The 22,172-nt window shown below is 43.0% G+C and overlaps 1 protein-coding gene across 11 annotated transcripts; it reads left to right on the top strand.

Moving 5' to 3' along the window:
- Nucleotides 1-58: 58 nt before the first annotated feature.
- On the top strand, nt 59-21,329 carry RABGEF1 (RAB guanine nucleotide exchange factor 1). Of its 11 annotated transcripts, none has more exons than XM_069033501.1 (11): nt 59-136; nt 9,268-9,453; nt 10,947-11,113; nt 12,127-12,246; nt 14,249-14,269; nt 14,867-15,036; nt 16,638-16,719; nt 17,095-17,227; nt 17,637-17,728; nt 18,040-18,296; nt 19,249-21,329. In XM_069033501.1, exons 2-11 carry the CDS (start codon nt 9,275-9,277, stop codon nt 19,645-19,647), a joined length of 1,620 nt encoding a protein of 539 aa, XP_068889602.1. In that variant the 5' UTR covers nt 59-136; nt 9,268-9,274; the 3' UTR covers nt 19,648-21,329. The 11 variants fall into 11 exon arrangements, with proteins under 11 accessions (XP_068889602.1, XP_068889599.1, XP_068889600.1 ...); XM_069033498.1 differs by lacking the exon at nt 59-136 and adding an exon at nt 789-869; XM_069033499.1 differs by lacking the exon at nt 59-136 and adding an exon at nt 789-869 and having other exon boundaries at nt 14,870-15,036.
- Nucleotides 21,330-22,172: the final 843 nt, after the last annotated feature.

A 22,172-nucleotide genomic window follows, 5' to 3' on the forward strand; every position in this document is an offset into this window, starting at 1 on the left:
GGTGCCGCCCGCCCTTCCGCCGGAGCCGAGGGAGGGACCGAGGGAGGGCCCGAGCAGCGCCGGGGCCGTCAGGGGCCGCGGCGGCAGCAGCAGCGGAGCGGAGCGGCCGGGCCGGCCCCGCCGCCCGGGGCAGCCGGTGAGGACCGCGGGGTGAAGGGCTGGAGGGGCCGCCTGGGGTCGGGGACAGGCGGGGGTGGCCGTGTCCCCCCGGTTATAGGTCGTGCTGAGGGGCGGGGGTCGGTGTCCGCCCCGCCGAGGGGCTTCACACCGGCCCCGCTGCCACCTTGGGCGTGGGGTCCCTGGGCCCCGCGGGGCGGCAGCGATCGGGATAAACACCGAGATAAACACCGGGATAAACACCGGGATATACGGAAACTTGGCATACCGCCTTCCTCCTCCTTGTGCAGCTCCTAAAACTAATTTTTAGTAGCTGTATATATGTGTTTTAATTCGATGGGTCTGTGCCGGTGGTTAACAGACTGCAGGTGTCACTGACAGCTTTGCCAGTATGCCCCCCCAGCCTGTTTTCCTCATGAGTTCCTTGTGGATCAAGGAGTTTTTGGCTTGTTTTTTGTAAGTATTGCCGCTGCCCGGCTGAGGATTAAAGTCCTTTAAACTCAAGCCGGGTGAAGTTTGGAGAATTTTTAAGATGCCGAGCAGTGCTTTTGGGATACTCTTGTGAGTGTTTGCCCTCCTCCATGTGCAGCTCCTAAAGCTGATTTTTATTATCTATGTATTTGAATTAATTCCATGGGCCTGTGCTGATAGTTAACAGGGTGCAGGTGTCACTGATAGCTTTACCCATATGCCCACTTTAGCCTTTTCCTGATGAGTTCCTTGCGGATCAGTGAGGTTTTGGCTTTTTTCCTGTAAGTATTGTCCCTGTGTGGCTTCTCACTGCACAGCTGAGAGGATCAAAGTCCTTTAAAGTCAAGCTAGGTGAAGTTTGGAGAATACTTAAGATGCTGAGCAGTGCATTTTGGATGCTTTTGTGGGTGTTTGTCACTGCTTGTAGCGCTTTGTGTAGGGTTCAGGTTGTTCCTTTGAAGCAGGGAGTGGCTCAGCGAGGGTGTGAGATACTGAAAGATGAATGATGCGCTTGAATTACCAAAGAAATTCTCTGAGGGGGTGGCTCGGTGCTGGCTGAAATCCTCCTGCTCTGTGGCAGGGGCTGTGATGGGGTGCTGGGTTCACTTGAGAGGGTTTTACAGGCAAAATTCAGCTGGGTTTTTTTTTGGCTGAGTGGGGGCCCAGTGCTGGGAATGAGCAGCACTGCATGCTTTGGGGGGAAAGGGTAGCATTGTGGGGGTTGTGCTTTAGATCCATTATTGACTTGCCATACTTTTATTGTTTGGTCTCATTTGAAACTACTTTTGAAGCAATGAAGTTCCTCACACCGGGACTTTGGGAACTGCACTGAGCTGCTCTTGGTTTTCCAGTTACCCAACACTTTTTTGAGACCAATGACCAAACCAGCTCAGCAGAGAAGGACGTGGTGTTTTCCAGGAACAGTGCTTTACTCAGGAATTGGATGTGCTGGCCTTCTGGACACTGTTACAAAAGTGTTTTCTGCAGCAGGGAGGATTAGGAAGAGAATTGTAGCTCAGTGGAATGTTTTGCTGACCGAGAAAAAGCCCAAAACAACACACAGTAGAAGGGGAGAATAGGCTATAAAGCCAATTATACCAATTCCTAAGACTGCTTTACCCAACAAACTGATTATAAGCTTGAAGATAGTCCATGATTCTGGTATTTAATTTTGTTCTGTGGTGTTATTTAAGCTAGAACAATCTTTCTCAGCTCCTTCTTTTTTTTTTTTTGCTGTGTAATCCCCAGTTATGCTTGGGGCTTTTTTTTTTTTTTTCTGATGATTAACTACTTGTGATCTAAAACTGGACCTAGAAACCTTGCTTGTGAAGTGCTGTTAAAATGCCACTTGTAACAAGTCCAGGTACAAAGTGTATAGAAAACGTTTTGAAGTTTTTCTCTGAGGTTTTAGGCAACTTAATTTCTGCATCCAAGGGAGTGTGGTTGGCAAGAAATAGCGTGTAGAAGCTATTTCTGAGGAGATTTTAGCAGTTTTAGCTAATCTTCTTTTTATTCTGAATTCCCAATCAAGCAGCTCAAAGAGTTTTTAGATGTTTCCTGTGATTTCGTTTAAAAGCAGAGTTGTGAGTCACATGGAGATGGTGAGACACAGCCTGGTCATTCATGCCACGGTAATTTAGTGGGGACAAACCAAACCTGTAGCTCCAGGCCTGTGCTGACATTTGAGGAGGAAAACACAACTCCAAGCTCAGCAAATTGAGAGCTGGAGCCTTGTGGCCGTCAGGATTTTGAAGTTTTGAAGCAGTGGCTGCAATTTCCCCTCCAAATGCCAGGACCCAGCGCTGTGGTTTGTTTGAGGTGGCTGCTCACCAAAGCAGCGACTGTTTCTTTTCTTGGGACTGTTTTTTAGCAGCCTGCACTGCTTATCCTGCAGCTGCTGTAGCTGAAATCCTGTAATTGTGAGAAAGATGCACATTAAAAGTGTGAGCACTGCGAAGATAACACGCAGGTTTCTTGCCTAATTCCCGAGTTGTCTAATGGCTTTTGTGTTTTCTGTTCATGAGCCTGAGATCATCTTGCCCCACCCTTCCTTGGGAGGAAATTAGCTCATGGTTAATTACTCTGCTGCTAATTACATGCCTGAGTGCTTGGGGTTACACCTGAATCACGACTCTTTCAGCACGTAGGTTGGTGCTCTTCAGAATTTTGGGGCATTTGCGTCAGTGCTTCTTTGGAATAAATAAATTTTCAGGGCACTTTTCCCCTGCAAAATACACCTTAACTCCATCCTTGCACCCCTCCGTTTTTGATGCACTTTCTAACCTACCTTATAAATCTATTTTTAGTAATTAAAGCTGTTGGCTGCTGTCTTGATCTGAGCTACGATGGAATATTCAGGCACCAGTAAAATGTGAAACAACAGCAGTACACGTAAGAATTGTGTGTGTGGAGACTTCCCTGGTTTTCTTTTTTCTGCTTTAAAATTCCATTTTTGGGGATGGCCATCAATGACCAGAGAGCTGCAGTGAGTGATCCTTCATTGTGAACGCTTCACACTTTGATGGTTTTGAATTAGGAGAATTCAAGTTGTTCATTAGGTGCTGCAGTGACTTTTGAAGAGCTGAATCACATTTGCTTCAACCCAGTGAAAAGACTGCTGTAGGTTGTTGCTGATGCTTGCGTCAAGTTGTTTTTTTTTCTGAGAAAACTTAATTTTAGGGAGGGAAGAAAAAACCCAAACCAACAGCAACAAAAAGAAACCAAAACATAACCACAAACCAAACCTGCCTGTTCCCAGTCTGTGTTTTCCTGGTTTTAGATACATTTAATTAAGTCATTAGCAATACTGAAATTCATTTATAGGACTTCAATTGTAGAATTAAAGCTACTGCTTTAATTTCCAGCGTTAGTTTGTGGAGTTACTGAAAAACTGTTCTTCACAGCTTGTAATAATTACGAATTGATTGCACTTAGCTCTTACTGGAGGTGTTTGATTGATTAAGCAAGGCCCTTTCTATTCAGCTTTGAATAGGAGCTTTTCCAGCCAGCTCTTGTCTCAAAGGTGACCTCAGCAATCCAGGACTAATAAATAGTTTATGACCCAGCTGATATCTCCTCAAAATCTGCACTGATAACAAAGGTACCTGCCTGCTCCATCCCTGGCAAGGAAGGGAAGTGGAAAAGAACCAGAAAAACACGCTGGTGTTGTTGGAGCCCGTGGTAAATCCGTGCTGCTCCTAAACCATCTTTCACCCAGTGCTTTTCCCCAAGCCAAGGCTGTGTCTGCAGTCTTTGTGCTGTGAAAATTGTCTTGTGTTTCTTGCTGAAAAGAGGGTGTTATGTAAGTTTAGTCTTTCATGTGTGCATTAACTCAGCCCTGGGTGACGGATCCAGTTTGGATTGAAGGATCCTCTTTTTTCCTACCACATAAAAGCTAAGGATGAATCTGCTCCTTGCTGTGACTGATACCTGATTTAGTAGGTTTAGTATGAATTTTTCTGGTTATTTTGTAAGTTGGTTTTTGTGAAAATTAGAATTTAGTGTTTTGCTGTTATTGAGCTACAACCAGAGTCCTGGAGGAATGGTTGCTTCTCCTTCAGTCCCCTTTGTGGGATACTGACAGAAATGGCCTGGGGATTTATGGGCTTGGAGCAAAATTCATGTTTCCTGTGTCTTAACTCTCTGTGTTGCCTTAGTAAATGTTAAAAGGCAGATCAAAGTAAGTGTCAGGGAAAGTGAATTGGCTTTCAGCCAGAATATTTTGCAGAAAAGTTGGTTTTACGGGTTTGGGTTCCTGGTGTGCTTCCCTGGTGGTGGTAACTGAAACCCTGCAGTGTTTGCACCCATGGTCTCAGTTTCAGCCCTGACAGAGCCACAGAGGGCAGGCAGCTGCTTTGTCCTTCCTGAAAAATATTCTGTGACTTCCCATTTTCTGAAGGGAGAGCTGTGATTTATTGGGAGTTTCTTGGATGACAAACTTGATGGGAAAAATCGAGGACTGTGAGCAAGGATGAGAAGTCTCTGAGTTGGTGTTGCCCTTCCTAAAAGGTGTTTGCTCTAAACAGGTGAATAAAAAGAAGAAACATTATCTAAGTGTGGGTACAGCAAGAAAAATATGTTGATAGGAAGATGTATTTGAGAGCTTCAGAATAAATTGCATTAAAGCAAGTAGAAAGCTAATTTTGAATTAAACCAGAGTGATTTGGTGGGGATTTTTTTCATCATTTCAAAACTACTGTGAGATGCTTCTGAAAAAGCTGGAGCAGATCTGATCTGTCATTAGAGACCTTTGATGGGCAGCCCTGCAGATAGATCTGACTTAATATGAGTCTCATGCCTCCCTTCCTCTTGATTTTAGTAGAACTGGGAAAAATAAAGCTGGACATGCAGAATATGCAGCTTCAGCCTGGGAATTCTTGTGGCAGGAAGACAAGGAGCATTTTGGTGTCCACAGCCAGCAGTGGGACACCTTCCCAGGCTGTGATTATCCCAAATAAATCCCTCAGGAGCTGCACATGGTGTGTGAGGTGCACTTTAAAGATCATAGAAAAGAGTTGGGTGATTTCCACATTTCCATTTCAGTGGAGAATGGGAGACCAGAAGCTTTTGCTTGCAAATAAATATCATTCAGTAAAGGGATTTCATAAATTAATAACTGAGAGCACATTCTTTTTCTAATTAACAATTGGATATTAAGGTGTGATGAGGTCTAATCCTGGCACAGAAATGCTCAAAAGAAGATTCTTTTGGTGTTTGTAAGGTGTCATTTCTGCCTTCCCTGATGATATTCACAGCACATTTGAAACACTCACTAAGCAAAGCAGTGGATGAATATATTTTAAATGGCATTACATTTTTGCTCCTGGGCAGGGAGATGTGGGGCTTCTTGAAGTACTTTAACTGGGATCCAGGAGATGCAAGAAGGATGTTTGGTACAAAGCACCTCTCCAAATTGTACTGGTTAATGTTATTTATAATCTTCTGGTACTTTGTTGTATTTCTGGATTAGATTTTTTTTAATGTGGAGGTTCCTTACCTTCCTTTTGTTTTCCTGACTTCTCAGGTGGGCAGGTGGTGTAAAGGTGATCGGAGTTGCCTGCTCTCCAACTGCAGACAAACAACAAATTTGGTTTTTTCCTTGGAATTATGTCAGAAATAAGCTTTGAACACATCATGCATTCAGGGCAGGAGTGGAAATAAGAGGTCTGACCGTGTAAAATGTGTGTTGTGACTGTGCAAATGCATTGAGGAGGTGATTGTTGGATAAGGAATGATCACCTTTAGCTGGCGTGGGAGGGAGAGAAGGGACTAGAGAAAGGGGAAAAAAAAAGGCATTTTGGACACACAAAACTTCCACCAAAACATTTTTAGGTGTGTAAGATCATAAAATACACAGGGATTTAGTTGCCAGAAATCAATTTGAGAGGGTTTTTTCACATTCAGTTGATCACAACTCGAGTTGTTCTGTTCATTACAATATTAATGCTGACCTGCAGAAATCGGCTGGGCAACTTTTTTTTTTTTTACAACAGCCTTTTCTGGTTGAAGGGAGCCGAAAGTCTGTGCTTTGTGTGCAGCATGTGACTCCTTCCTGTGGCTTCAGGGTGACCTCCTTTGTCCCTGCATCTGAGCTGATGTCACTGCAAACACTCGGAGCGAGGGGAGGGCACTTGACTTTGCAGCTCCTTGCAGCCCTGCTTTACTTTCTCTGGGCGAAGCTGCTGAGCTCGGACACTGAGCAGAACTTTATTTTTAGTTCTAGTGTGTACACACAGGATGCCAGAGGGAGCGGTGGCACTGTGGGGGCAAAGCTCTGTGGGCACAAAGGTGATTTTTGTGCCTCTCTGGAGGGGGTGAAAGTGCACAGCTGGCAGGGAAACTCTGCTGTGGCTTTCAGGTGTTGGGCAGGGAGAGAAACAGGGTCAGGTTTCGTTCTACTCCTTTAATTCTCAAACTAAGAGTCTGGAACGTGGTGATGCTGAATGAGAGCAGCCACCTGAATTCTTGGAATTATTGCAGTTGCAAAGCTGTTGTAACTCTGCTGTGGTGGGTGACAGGATTTTGTAGGGTTTTATTTCCTTGGGTGACAGAGATCCCTGTAAAATTTCTGTGAAGTTTGTGTTATGAAAATGGTTTTATTTATTGCTTCTTTGTGGTTTACAGGGAAAACATAGAACAGCTTCACGTGAATGGCAATTAAACATTTTATGCATATTTATTGCATTTTTTTCTAGGACAGGCACCTGCAATAGAGGTCTCTGACCAAAATGCTGCTGCAGCTTCTGCTTGTAGGAAGTGGTCTTGAAACTGAATCAGTGAAGAGTTTCAGGCTTTTGCTTCCCCTTTCTTTTCAGAATTGTTGCTCAAGGACATGAGTGATGCTCTGGGAATGGCCTGAGTGTGCAAATCTTGCCACTGTGCAATTCCTCCCCAGGCTGTGCAGCTGACACACACTGAAAGTTGAATTTCTGGGCTCTGAGATGTTGGCAGCCAGGAGCTCACACACAGGCCTTCCTTGAGAAGTCAGGAAATGAAACCAAAAGCTTTTTGTGAAATCTTTATGTTTCTCAGTTATTTCTGCATATGGGAATGAAGTAAAGCTCTCAAATATTTAAAATATAGGGTTGGGTTTATTTTCATTTTGCTTTGCAGCAGCACAATATTGTCTGTCAGACTTTTCAGTGGGAAAGAAAAGAAAGTATTCAGCCACTCTCCCATCTATAAAAATGAGAACACGTGGCTATAAATGATGCCATTAAGAAATTGATGCCCTTAATATGCATGTCTCTACAATTAAACTATTTTTTGGTTATTTTTAGAAACTCATTATTTCTTTCAAAAATTGAAAAGTGGAAGAAATCTTAATACTTATGTAGATAAGATGGAATATTTAATTTGTTCCCCCCTCAGAGAAAATCGTGTGTTTCCTGTTACTTTGCTTAAAATAACTTGATTAGATTAATGGGAAATGTTAAACATTATCAGTCTTTTAAAATGGATAATTGAGCTTGGAACAAAAGAGCTGGTACTTCCTGTAGTAGAAAACTCTCAGTGGCAGTGACATTTGTGCATATTCCATCTGTTCTGCTGGATGATCCAGAGAAGAGTTTGGGGTGGAATTTCAGGGGAAAGGAAGATAACTCTGACTCAGTTGCTGATGTTCTTCAGTTTGAGAAAATCCCTTTTCCTCTTGCTTTCCATACGTGGCATCTCTGGAATGGCAGAAAGGGAAAGGAACTGAATTTACTGGACAAAACTTTGCTGTGCTATTTCTGCTCTCTGTGTCTGTCAGTATTGCAATCCAAACGTTAACATTTTAATATGCACACCTTAACCTTGCTGATGCAGATAATCCTGTGCTGCTTTTCTCCTAAAATGACTCCAGCATTCCCCATTAGAACCAAGTAGCTGGGATGCCTTTGGGAGGGAGTTGGCATGTGGGATGGTTTCTGTCAGGCAGGCAAGGAAAGGGGAGGCTGGATGCTTGCTGGATGCTCCAAGACAGGCTTGGCACAGTGCTGGTGTAGGCAGGAGAATCTTTTTGTTGCAGTCACTAAATATAAATCCCACAGAGCTGTGCTGTGTGCAGGCAGCCAGTTTAACTCTGCTGTAACTTGGAGGAGGTGGGGATGCACCTTGTCCCTGTGTTGATGTGCCCAGCTGGGTCAGCTGTGATTCCTCACTGTGCCCTGAGGACACTTTTGGAGGCCAGAGATCCCTTCCCTAAAGCCTCACCAGTGTGGTTCTTTGCAGGCACAGTCTTACAGTATGTTCTATATGCTGCCTTCATTGGTGTTTGGAACTTTCTTAGTTTTTCCCCCCATTGCTTTGTGTCTCTGGCTGTCAGAACAAGGTGCTGGTGAGAGCAGAGCCTTGGCCCTTTGTCCCCTGGCTGTGGGGCTGTCACTGGTGCCCTGGGCCACTGCCTGGAGCTGTGTGCAGGTCACAGCCCGGCAGAGATGTGCCTTGGCCCTTTGTCCCGTGGCTGTGGGGCTGTCACTGGTGCCTTGGGCCACTGCCTGGAGCTGTGTGCAGGTCACAGCCCGGCAGAGATGTGCCTTGGCCCTTTGTCCCCTGGCTGTGGGGCTGTCACTGGTGCCTTGGGCCACTGCCTGGAGCTGTGTGCAGGTCACAGCCCAGCAGAGATGTGCCTTGGCCCTTTGTCCCCTGGCTGTGGGGCTGTCACTGGTGCCCTGGGCCACTGCCTGGAGCTGTGTGCAGGTCACAGCCCGGCAGAGATGTGCCTTGGCCCTTTGTCCCCTGGCTGTGGGGCTGTCACTGGTGCCTTGGGCCACTGCCTGGAGCTGTGTGCAGGTCACAGCCCAGCAGAGATGTGCCTTGGCCCTTTGTCCCCTGGCTGTGGGGCTGTCACTGGTGCCCTGGGCCACTGCCTGGAGCTGTGTGCAGGTCACAGCCCGGCAGAGATGTGCCTTGGCCCTTTGTCCCCTGGCTGTGGGGCTGTCACTGGTGCCTTGGGCCACTGCCTGGAGCTGTGTGCAGGTCACAGCCCGGCAGAGATGTGCTCATGCTGCCCCTGGCTTTGGGGCTCGTGGTTATGTAACTGTGCCCTTCCTCCCGTGGCATTCATTTCGTTGCTATGGAGCTGTTAAATAATTCAAGCAGGTGACTCCTTTCTAAAGGCAAACCTTCAGAAGAAATGGTATCTGGGATGTGGCTGGTGCCACATTTCTGTTTTTAACCCTTCTCCTCTTCCACCAGGAGGAAAATGAACCTGAAATCGGAGCGCAGAGGAATCCACGTGGATCAGTCGGAGCTGCTGTGCAAGAAGGGCTGTGGTTACTATGGCAATCCTGCTTGGCAGGGGTTTTGCTCCAAGTGCTGGAGGGAGGAATACCACAAGGCCAGGCAGAAGCAGATTCAAGAGGACTGGGAGCTGGCAGAGCGGTAAAGAACCTTCTTTCTTCCTTCAGGGTGACTCCACCAAATATTATTCCTGCCTCCCATTTCCCAGTCCTGTTTGCTCTGGCTCAGGCTCATCACAAGTTCTCCAATTTGACCTTTCCAACAGGAATTAAAACCTTCTTTTTGATGCAAAGATGGATATTTGTGGCATTCTAATATAAGAGGTTTGAAAAGAAAATCTGGGAAGTAACAAATGTAAACAAAGCTCAACTTCCCAATGAATACTTTAGCCTCATTTGCATATGCAAATCTATAGTTCTATCTAGCAGTTAGAAGGGTTAAAGGGACAATTTTGATTAAAATATCCTCTGGAGCTTCTGGAGATGGCTTGGGTGTAGCCAGCACCCTGGTTTTACATTCCAGCTGCTGATTTTAGTCTTGTCTGTGGTCATTCTTTCAAACGGCAGGGTTAAGCCCAAGAACATCAAAGCTTTAGCTTTACTAACTTAGGTAATTGTCTAATCACTTATTTTCTGCAAACCAATCTAGTTTTCCTCATGTGATAAATGCTTGACCCTGAAAATGGAAGATGTATTTTCAGAGGTGATAAGCAGTTGGCAGCACAGAGGTCATGTCATTGTTTTCCTCTGCCATAAATATCTTAAACAGTTAATAAAAATTTTATTATTAGGGCAGATAGTTTTGCTGCCAGTCTTGGATCATCTCTAAAATAAAGTGGGGTATTTAAGGAATTCTTTAATAAGTAGCTGGGAGATGCTAAAAGCACAGATAAGATGTGATTGTTTGCTGCAGTGAATACACAGGCTTGTCAACACTGGTGTAAGATACAATTCCTGCCTCAAGAGATTGCAGATCCAACACTATTTATGATCCATCCTGAGCTGGATGATTGGCTAAAGACAATTGCTCAGCCTTCCAGCATCTTGAAGGGTGATATGGTGTAACCTATTTTAATCCTGCATAAGAGGAAAAAAAGTTTCAGGATTGGTGAGTTTGCCCTCCTCTAATTTAGATTAAAAACTGGGTTGGGTCTCATTCATTCAAGCAGATCTTTATTACCAAACCAGATTAGGACTACAATGATCTATTTCCCAAAATATTTCAGAGGTTGGGACAGGGTATTTTGCTTTTTTAAGATGGTGAAGCCTGTGGTAAGAGGTTGGGGAACTCCCTGTGAGGCAGGAAGGAAGGCAAGGAATCTACTGCTGGAAATCCTTCCCTCACCCTAGAGAATTCAGGGTGTTTCATGAGGGGAAGGTGACCATGGTTAAACCTCATTCTTCCCCCTTTTGGCCTCACAGTTTAACCCTCCCTCACCACCCTGAGCTTTCTGTCACTTTTACTGCTGCAGCCTGGAAAGGGTGGGTGTCACGTAGTGAAGGGAGATGTGGCAGGAATAAAGGACTGAAGATGGGCAGAGGAAAGAATTAACATGTCAAATGAGTAATTAATGATTGCACAGGAAATCAGCTTATTTAAGCACTTAAATCAGACCTGTATTCTTCTAATTCCAGGCTCCAGCGTGAGGAGGAAGAAGCCTATGCCAGCAGCCAGAGCACCCAAGGGGCACAGTCCCTGACCTTTTCAAAGTTTGAGGAGAAGAAAACCAATGAGAAAACAAGAAAGGTCACAACTGTGAAGAAGTTCTTCACTGCTTCCTCCAGAGCAGGAGCTAAGAAGGGTAACTCTCCTTTGCTTTTCATGCTTCTGTACATTTTAAAATTATAAGTGTTTTTGTCAGATGTGATGTTCTAAAAGGCAGATTAATGCTCTGTGCTTTGACTTTCAAAAGTTGGAGTAGTGATGCTTCTGGAGAGTGATTGTTTCTGAAAATGCAGAAAAATGTGAGCTTTTGGGTGGTGCCAATCTTTTAAATAGAACAGTGAACTGCTAAACCTGTGTTTCTGTGTTATTATACAGGAGTTCTTCCACTAAACAGCATAAATGTGTTCCTGGTGGTGGTCTGGCACTGCACTGCTGAGGGGAAGTTCCTTGTTCCTCTGGCACACATTCCAGCTAAATTCCTGAGTCAGCCACGGTGTCATCCCAGGATTTAGGGCTGGGAGGGGAATTCCTCCTGGAGAGAGCAGCAGAGAAGGTGCTGGCTGTCAGTCACCTCAACAAACTGCTGTGTCTGAGTGTGATAGAAAACCCTGAGATAAAATATCAGCTGATGCTGCCAGAGTGCCTCACTTTGACACCTCACCAGGAAAAAATGGGATGTGTAAGCAGGGTGCCATGAACTGCACATAAATGTGAGGCTCGCAGTGTTTGTGTGTGGGCTGGGAAGATCAAGTTTGTGGTTGGCTGAGTGTTTGTTCTCCAGAATGTGTTACAAGCAGCAATGATGAATGGCCCTGCTGGCTTTGCATAGCAATAGCTTCCACAGGCGAAAACTGGGAAATGCTGGGCTGTGGAGGAGGAATTCCAGAAGGAAAACCAACATTAATCTGTCTTAACCTTAGGGATAATGCATTTCCTTCATTTGAAATTCAGCATATTTCCTATTAGAGTTGATCTGGTGCATGGCAGCAGCTGGCTACATGAGGCATTCATTCACCTGTGTGTTAAACCTTTTTTTTTTTTTTTTAATGTTCATTCTTACTTTCCATCTTTTCTTTTTTTATCCCTTCACCACCTGTCCTGCCACGCTCCTGCTCTCGGTGCCCTGCTTGCTTTGGCCTTTTATTTCAGCAGCTCAAGAGAAAACCCCTAAGCAAGGACAGCTTGGGAGGGAGAGAAATGCTGATAACATTCTCAGGGATTTGAAGGAGATTTTTACTCCCTCCTGGGAAGTGGCTTCCCCTTCTGAAGGTAATGCAGCACAGCCTGGGCAAGCTGTCTGCCTGGTTTTAGTAAGCTTAGCTCTTAGCTGGGCTTTGCAAAACACAAACTAGGGTTGTGCCAGTTGTAACTCATGCTCTTCAACATGAAGGTGGCAAAAAAAGCAAGTCCAGCATCCTGAGGTGATGTTGAATCTCTAAACCAATGGTTTGCTTTTCAGTAGGGAGTCACAGGAGTAAAGCTGAAGCTTCTTTGAGCTCCGCTTTAGGATTAGGATTAAAAAAATAAGAATTTTGTAAGAATTAGTTGGATTTTGTGCTGCTTGGTGTTTTTATCAAAAAAAGCATTCCTGGTTGCTGTTACAAATCTGATTATTATGAGTTGAAACTACTGAAGTTGGCACTTCAAGAACTTTTGCATTCTCAAAACATCTCCAGATGTTTGTTACATAAACCAAGACGAAAATTTCCTATCAAGAGGAGACACTGGTTTCATTTAAACCAAAAGGACACCAAACCCCATGATGCAAACAGCTTTAAGAGCTCATCCTACTTCATTTGTTTGCAATCCTGACTTGTTCTGCTGGCTAAAGAAATTGGAAGTTGTTTATTAAATTACAGAAGATGATGAAGGGCCGTGTGTAACAGAGCTGATGACAAAACCCTTTTCACATTCCATGCTTGGACTGGGCTCTGTGGCCATGGCACAACCATAGTGAATCCCTGGAGTGCTCCTGCTCTGCTGTGACAAGTGGCTTTCCTGTAGAAAGATTGAAGTATTAATAATGTTTATTCTTTGTGAAGCTGATCCTTCCTTAACTCTTCCCGTGCTCGCTCCTGGCGTTTGGCATTTTTCTCTGCTGGGTTCTCTTTAACTTGTTGGAATTTCTTGGCTGTAATCAGCTTCTTTTTAGTTGGACTGAATTCCCTGAGAACACAGGACAAACCTGAGAGTATTTTGTTGCTGGAAGTACATTTGTTCCTGCAGTCCTTGGTAATCAGTGCAGATTAATTCTCCTTAAATCAGGATTTCAGCTCAGAGATTAATGAAGCTGCAACTACAAGTAGTTCTTGGTGTAACTCATTAAAAGACAGTTCATTCTAACTTTCACTTTTTAATACTTAATATGAATCTGCCTCAGTTGACTACATTTCTCTAGTAACTAAAAACAATCTATTTTGAATTAGTGAGTGAAAAATTATGTTCATATTCCTTAAGGTCAAATAGTGAAATAGGGCTCATTCTTTTTATAAGAGAGTGAGCACATTGTTGAAATAAGTAAATAAACCTTCAGCTGTACTGCAGAATGAGATCAGTGATTAATCATGGAAGAAATATCTCATAATTCTGCCCTTTTCTTTGTTTATTATTTCAAAATAAGCTTTCTGCTTCTCTACTGTTAAATATGACAAATTTAATTAATGCCCACCCTTCAGCTGGAATCGTGTGTGGGGTTTGGGATTCACTGCAGTGAATTTAGATATAAAGGCAATAGAAGGAAATCCCCTCTGGAGAAGTGTCCCTGAGTAACTAGAAAGAAGCTGGATTTGCACTATCTCAATTGCTGCAGTTGGAATTTAAATATTTGCAAAACCTTTTCTGTTCTCAGCAGTTAAATACTAGAAGTGTTCTGATGGTGCCTGACCAAGTTATTCCCCAGAGAAGGTTGTGCTGAAGTGTGGAGCTTTGGTCAGAGGAGAAGTGTTTGTTACTCACTGGGTGACACAGCTTTGGATTTTCTGTAGTGCTGGATCTCTTTAAAAACAAATAACAACCAAAAAAAAACCCAATAAACTCCCTCAAATCCAAATTAAACCAACTTAAACATATTAATCCCACTTAGTTCTTTTTCTTCTGGAGTTCTGCATGCTTGTTGAAAGCAGGATTTCTGTGCATGTGAAGTGTTTGCAGATTGAAAGCTGTGTTTGTCTCGTGCTGACCATGAATATTTTCATGTTTTCTGTCTCTCTGCTGCTTGCTTCTCACCACGTTCATTTCCACCACCTCTATTCAATCCCTCCATTTCCAACAGCGTTGGCTGGCAAGCTGAAAGGTGGGTGAAGGTTTTGGAGCAGGACAATTAACTTGGAGCTTGGAAAATCAGATGTTTTTGTGGGAAAAAGCCCCGTGGGTGCAGCTCTGTCAGCTTGCTGTGTGTGTTCCTTGAGCAGAACTGCCCTGAGCTGCTTGGGAGCCACTTGTGTTGGTACAAGCAAAGGAGCAGGAGTGTAGAGGTCAGGGGAAGTGGGAAGTCCACCCTGTTATCTTTAGGAATCTACAGAATCCCATCTGGAAACCTTAAATGGAGATATCTGACCTGGGAATGACAGTGTAAGAAAGCCAAAAGCAACCCCATGTTGCAGTCGCTTCTAATAGAAAAAGGCCATTAGTGTCACTGGGGGTGTGGCTCTAAATGTTCCACTTCAGTGAAATACTCAGTTTTCCTGGAGTTGTGTACTAATTAGTACATTAAAGTGTACTAATAATTGCTGTGTTTAATAATATCCAGCATTTCCCTGGCAAAGCTGGAGAAATAAATGACCATAAATTGTCTGCACAGCTGAAAAAAACTGACTTGAAGTGATAAAACCTTTATGAATTCATCCAGCAGTGTAAAAAAACTGATCTGTTGTGCCCTGAATTTTCCCAGCAGAGATCCAGGAGGCCAAGGCTCCCAGCCCTTCCATCCACAGGCAGGCCAGCATTGAGACAGACAGAGTGTCCAAGGAGTTCATAGAATTCATCAGGACATACCAGAAGCCTGGCCAGGATATCTACAAGCAATGCAAACTCTTTTTGGACACCATGAGCCATAAAAGGGTAAGCTCTGCATGCCTTTTGCCTGAATAAAATGGGGGAATTGGGAAGAGAGGGAGGAAATGCTGCTTTTGTTCCAGCAGTTTGGATTTTATAGAGTGTAATGAGCCTTCAGGTGATGGAATTCATCAAATTAAGATCTGGGTGCTTTATTTTTTTGGTGGTGTGGGACCAAAGCATCCTTCCAACCCCAAAGCTCTCCTTTGCATCCCAGATAAATTAGTCCTGACTAAATCCCACATAAATGAGTCTGTTCAGCAATAGTCTACATAAATAGGACTTGTGGAAATGATAAGAGATCACCTGGTGAGCTTTTAGGTATCACAGAGTGGTTTGGGTTGGAAAGGACTTAAGAGATCATCTGGTTCCATGGGCAGTTCCACAGTCCCAGGTTGCTCCAAACCTTATCCAACCTGGCCTTGGATGCTTCCAGGGATGAAACAGCTTAAGCCTAAAAACTTCTAAAGATAATTCAGCATCAACCCCTCCCTCTCCTTTTATTTGGGGAAGGGGAATTTGACTGTGCTGCTTTTTTTTAATATGAAACAAGGGTTACATCTTCATTTTCCATTAAAAAAAAAACCCCAAACCAATGTTGTTGAAATATTAATCAGTCTGTGGTGCCACCTATGGTTGGAATGAGTCAGAATTCAGCCTAACTTCTTTTTCACCCCCTTCTTCTCTCTTTCCTCTTTAGTTCCTCAAATTATCTCCTCATGAGTTCTCATGGAAGCTTACATTCCCTCTGCTTTGAAATCTTCTTGAGCTTTGATTTCTTTTCTTTTAGATCTGTTCATTCTGCACACAGAGTTAGTGAGAATAATGTGGGTTTATTTTGGGCTTCAAGCACTGAAGGTTTTCTCATTTCCTACTTCAGTGTTCTGAAAACACGGGATTTTTTACTACATATAAGTCAGGCCTAAAAGCCAGTCTCAGCAAAAACTGAGACTTTTGTGTTCAGGGCAATGTCCAGTTTTTGCCCTTAGATAATTCAGCAATCAAATTCTCCTCCCCCCTTTTTTAATGTATGATTTTATTCAGCCATTTAATGATGAAAATTGCCTTAATTAAGTTAATTTCAAACCTCCATTATGTTCTTCAGGAGGTCAGTTAGCAAAAGCCAGTGCTGTTTCACAAATAACACTGTAAATATATTTCACAGTAACTTTCTCACCAGAAATGTCTGCTGTACAGATATCCCTTCAAATAATTTATATTCCTGGGGATTTTCTAGACTATAAATTGTCTTTTAAAAATCAGAGGTTAAATTGGGACAAACCTTCTCCCTAGTCTGAGGTTAAATAGGGACAAATGTCCTGCCTAGTCTGAGTTTTGTCAGTGCTCCTCGGGGATGTGCGTGGCAAAAATGGCATTGCACCTGTGCTAATAACCTTTTGTTCAGCAAATAAATGCAAGTCTTTCACCTATTAAAGAGCCAGTGTTGGCTTCTCCTATTTTTAAATAAAATGGAGCCACTATAAACACCTCTGACGACACCTTTGCATTCTCAGACTGTTACTGCAGCTGGACACTTGCCTTAAACCAAAACAAAACGTGAGGTGTTGCTGCCAGTTCTTCCACACTTAATCCTTGTTCTCTTGCAGGATTTAAGCATTGAGGAACAGTCTGAATGTGCCCAGGACTTCTACCAAAATGTAGCAGACAGGTTGCAGACACGTTGGAAAGGTACCAAGTTCTTCTTCCTCATCTTCCTGTTCCAAAAGCAACGATGTAAAACTAAAGCCTCTTGAATTTTCAGTTAAAGCAAAGCATCCCCAGCTTTCAGAAATGCTGGGAACAGGTTCTGGTAGCAGAGTTAGAATTGTTCCTAGCAGCATCAATTTTAGGAAGTTTTGCTGTCCTAAATAGTTGTTTTTACAGCTTTCTCTTAAACTCTCTGTGGAGTTCTACCCATTATATTTTTACTTCTTAAATTATATCCATTTATGAAGTCAGGTTGGCTTGAATGAGTAGCACTGATTTGGTGATATTAAGATTAAACTGGATTAAACCTTCCAAAGAGCCTGGGAATACTTCATTTGTGGGATTTGTCCCTTTCAGTGCCCCCTGAAAAAGTGGAGAAGGCAATGGATGAGGTTGAGAAATACATCATGACTCGACAGTATAAATATGTTTTTTGCCCTGAGACAACTGATGATGAGAAGAAAGACCTTGCTGTCCAAAAAAGGATCAGGTAAGGCTTGAAAGGAAAAATAATTGAGCAATCCTTAATTCTGTAAATGAGCTCTGAATCAAGCCTGTTAAAAAACCTCGTGCTATGCACAGAAAAATGCTTTGTTAACCAGCAAGGGTTAAAAGCATTTTATTTAAAATATAGGAGGAATGAATAGGTGGGATAATGACAACCACTACACTGGGAAAATTGGTTTGCTTGTGTTAAATTACAGCCAAAACAAACTTTTAAAAAAAGAAGTATTTTCTCTGAAAATAAATTACTTCAGTGGAATAAGCTGGTTTATGGCTGGAATAATGCCTCATTCACACAAAGCATTCCTTGTGCCTTGAGTTCAGGAAGCAGCTGGTTTTCAAACACCTGGCTGTCACTGGCACTGAGGAGTTTAACCCTTTTTTTCCTGTCACAGGGCTTTGCACTGGGTAACTCCCCAGATGCTGTGTGTTCCTGTCAGTGAGGAAATCCCAGAAGTCTCTGACATGGTTGTAAAGGCAATTACAGGTTTGTGAATGATGAAGTTTTTATCTACAACTTTAAATTTCATCTCTCTTGCTTATTGAGATTATTTTTGCTGTCATCAAAGGGGGGGTCCAGGCTGTTAAATTTGCAGGAATCTTTGTGGGTTTGGACTGGAATTTCATCTGTGGAACAGGGATAATTTTCCACACTGAAGTGTTTATGCTTAGCTGATCTTGAAACACTTCCCTGCAGACAGAAATGATGCAACATTAATATCACCCAGCAAATCCTGCTTTTATTCAGTGTCTGATTAATACAATTTGAATGATTTCAGGACTTTCCTTCCCTCACAGATATCATCGAGATGGACTCCAAGCGTGTCCCTCGGGATAAACTGGCCTGCATCACCAAGTGCAGCAAGCACATCTTTAATGCCATCAAAATCACCAAAAATGAGCCAGCTTCTGCTGATGATTTCCTGCCCACACTGATTTACATCGTTCTGAAGGGGAACCCCCCACGCCTGCAGTCCAACATCCAGTACATCACTCGCTTCTGCAACCCCAGCAGGCTGATGACTGGAGAGGATGGATATTATTTCACTAACCTGGTGAGTGCTGCAAGAAGGGTGGGGTTTGGACAGCAAGATTTGTCTTTGATTTGGAGGTAGGAATTGCCAGCAAAGGGAAATGTAAATTTAAATTAATCTTCAAATGTAAATTAAAAAGAATCTTCAAACAGTGGTTGGGATTACTTCGAGCACAGCCAGTTTTATCTCCTCTCTTTTCCTTCTCTGCTGTCCAAACCACAGCTTTGCTTTATTTTTTTATAACTTTAAACCCTTTGTTTGAAAAGTCTGATGTTAAGACTTGGGTGTATTTTTATCCTGCAAGGAGATCAGGACTTTCTGTTCCTCAAACCCTGAGTTTGGGCTGTGCAGATGTTCCAGATGCAAAGTTCCCTCTTTGAGCCCAGGAGAGTTCCTTGAAGGCACTGCAGAATTAGGCCACTGATGTGTGGAGGCAAACAGGTTTTTTACAGCTTTTCCAAGAGGCATTTATCAGTGTGCTCTGCATTTTATCATAAAGGAATCCTTGAGGGAAATTACAGAGTTGAATGAAACACTTGGAACGTTAAAAGTTTATTTCAGAAGGAGCAGAGCATCCACAAAGTGAGCTGGGCTTTGACAATCCTTCCTTCAGGAAATTAATGAATTAATCTGCATAGCAGATCTCTGCTGATCAGATAATTAAATATTAATACACTGCTCCTGTCTCCTTGTCATGTTCCTGCTGTTCCCTCACCTCCCAAACACAGGGACCCTGAGGTTTGGGATGTACCTTGTCAGCTCAGGTTTTGATTTCTTCAAACTTTGGGGGAGAGGAAAGAGTTGTATGAACTGCCTGATCCAATTAACTTCTGGAAAAGCTCATGTAGGGCACAAAAAAAGTATTTAAAAATCAGTTACTGATGTAAGAAGAGGGTAGGGAATAGAAAAGAGGTACATTCCAGTCTGTGGTGATTCCAACCTTGCAGTGATGCTCTCTCTGTTTTATTTGCAGTGCTGTGCTGTGGCCTTCATTGAAAAACTGGATGCTCAGTCTTTAAACCTGAGCCAGGAAGATTTTGATCGTTTCATGACGGGCCAGACCTCCCCAAAAAAGCAGGAATCTGACAGTTTTTCCCCTGATGTGTGCCTGGGGGTGAAGCAAATGTGCAAAAGCTTAGACCTCCTCTCTCAGTTGAATGAGAGACAGGAAAGAATTGTCAGTGAAGCCAAGAAGCTGGAGAAAGACCTCATAGATTGGACTGATGGGATCACCAAGGAAGTGGAAGATATTGTGGAGAAATATCCCTTAGAAATAAAACCAAAAAGTCAAGCCTTAGCAGCCATTGACTCTGAAAATGTGGAGAATGACAAGCTGCCCCCACCACTGCAGCCTCAGGTTTATGCAGGATAATTCCCAGTGGCAGCTTGGAAAAGCAGCATTATCCTCACCTAGCTGGGAAGGGAAGGAAATTTAAAGCTAAGAAAAAAAAAAAAATCAGATGAGCTTAAATCAGTACATTTTTAAAGGTACTTTTCTTTTTGGTTAAGTGTAATGAATTGTATTTATTTTAGTCCAGTAGATTTCTATTTAGGCTTTTGTGGGTTTTTTGAACTGAATTTCAATTTTCTACACAAACAGGTGTCATTTTTAAGCAACACTAGTCCATTGACATCTCTCCTGAAAGCTTCCTTCTAAGCATGCACTTAATTGTTTTTAATAATTAGTTTAACTCAAAGCCAAGTTCCAGCAGCAGCTCCACAAGGTACCAGTGTTAGTCTGAACTTACTCTGTAGCTGTAAAGATGAACTATATATTGTAAAATATGTAAAATTGTAAATAGATTTCCAATCTAATGTCTCAGCTGTGCATGAGCTTGTGTGTGAGTGAAAATGATCTCGAAATGTTCATTTTAGCACCTTTCAGCTCCATCATGTTGCAGTAGAAAGGCAAAAAACGAGTTAATCTGGAGGGGAGAAGTGATGAATTACAGAGGATGTTGTTGTAGTGATTTGCAAACTTGAAAATCATCTTAATCTGCTTTGTTAAAAAAAAATTATTTAAAAGATGACATTTCTTCGTTTAAATGCTCTGTCAGAACACCTGGTAGCCTTGAGTGGTGCACAAAAATGCTGATTTTACTGCTTTGGAAGGGAATGTGGGGCCAGAAATAGAAAATATTTCAGGAATATGAAGAAGTATTTGTAGTAAAAATTACATAATGTGGAACAAAAAAGGGGGAGGGGAAAGAGATCAGGAAAGAGTTGTTCCAAAAGTGGCTCTCTCTTTGGTCATTTCCATCAGTGGGATAAATTTTGGTTGCTTTTTTGACAATCCTGGGAAATAAATAAGTTCATATAATTCGAGGTTGCTTTTTAGAAGGAGCAGGAGCAGAAAAATGCACTTTATTTCCATGAAACATCAACGTTCTGCTCTTCAGGGACCCCTTTAGCACCCTGAACACCGAGCTAAAAATGGCTTTGTGCCACTAAAATTCAGATTGGGGTGAAAGAAGAGCTCACCCCACTAAAAGTAACCTCTTGCAACACAACTTTGAAACATTTTCTGTGTCGTTTGAAATCTCTTCCAGCTCAATCCAGCCCTGACTCCTTTGTGTACCCGAGATCTCAAACACGAAGCTCAGCTGGAATTACTTTTAAGCAATGTTAAATTCTTGCCATCAAGGAGGAAAGCACCTACCTCTTGATTAATTTCCACTTCATTAAAGCACTGCTCCTATTAAATTTGCACTGCAATAACTTCAGACCACGACTGTGATTTGTCCCTTTTCTGGCAGTTTTTAGCCTTACATGAACTATGCACCACCCCCGGTGTTCCAGAGAAGCAGCCGCAGCAATGGGCTGCTCACAACAAGAGAAAAAAAATCAAATTATTCCCTGTGTCACCACGCCCAAATCGCTTCGGTAAATAATCCTGGGGTTTATTTAGTTCGGGTTTTTACACCGGTGTTTACACGGTGTTTACACCGCGTGCTAATTCTGATACCCAGGTTTGTCCCGAGGAGAGGGGTGGGGGAAGCAAACTTTCAGCTATTGTGTAAATGATCGTGTTTAAATAAAAATGTGGCCATTCTGCCCTCGTTAATGAGTCCTTAAAACCCTCCTCACCTTTTGTTACGCTGTTAATGATTAAGGACGAGGTAATAGCGGCTGCTTCTGCATTCTCTGCTTCGGGACACAATTCTTGGCCCTTCAAGCGCTGGGATGGGTAACAATGTATATTTTTATTTTCTTTCCAGAAAGGTCATTGGAGTGATTAAGCACTTTAAAAGTTGCCGGTGCATTTGGAACTAAAGTATCTCTTTTTCGTGTGATCAAGCCGCTGAAGTGGGCTGTTTAAATAAATCAGGTGAGGTGGATTTCCATGCCCCAGCTGGAGTGATTTCCTTCCCGGAGTGAATTCCTCCTACCCGGAGTAATCCCTGAGCAGGGCTGGAGCACAGAGGTGCTCACAAAGTGCTGCAAAAAATAGCGAACCAGAGAGTTTAATTGAAATCTCATCCCTTAAAGTGATTTAAAATACGGATGTTGTGCTGTGCTGACAGTCACAGTATCAGAAATTTGCTTTATTTTTCCCACTCTTAGTTCAGTGTCGCTCTGTGATGCTCCAGACTTTACATTATCCTCGTGGAAACATCATCATCCTCATCATATTACCATTAATAACACTAATTATTAATAAGAGAAAATAACGCAATCTATAACAATGATCTTATTTATCACGATAAATATCAATGAATATAATGATGGTTTGTTTGCATTAAGGATTTCACCCTGAACACTCCTAGGTATTGGACACCTTTAGGAAACATAACAAAAAGTGTTTGGGGAAACAGTTTTTAGAGGAAAAGGGGAGGGAAAAGGCGGGGACCATCCTGAGGGCTGCGAGGGAGGCCGGAGCGGGGAGCGCGGGGCTGC

This window comes from Aphelocoma coerulescens, chromosome 19 (genome assembly GCF_041296385.1).
Source record: "Aphelocoma coerulescens isolate FSJ_1873_10779 chromosome 19, UR_Acoe_1.0, whole genome shotgun sequence".
In the NCBI taxonomy this organism is placed as follows: domain Eukaryota; kingdom Metazoa; phylum Chordata; class Aves; order Passeriformes; family Corvidae; genus Aphelocoma; species Aphelocoma coerulescens.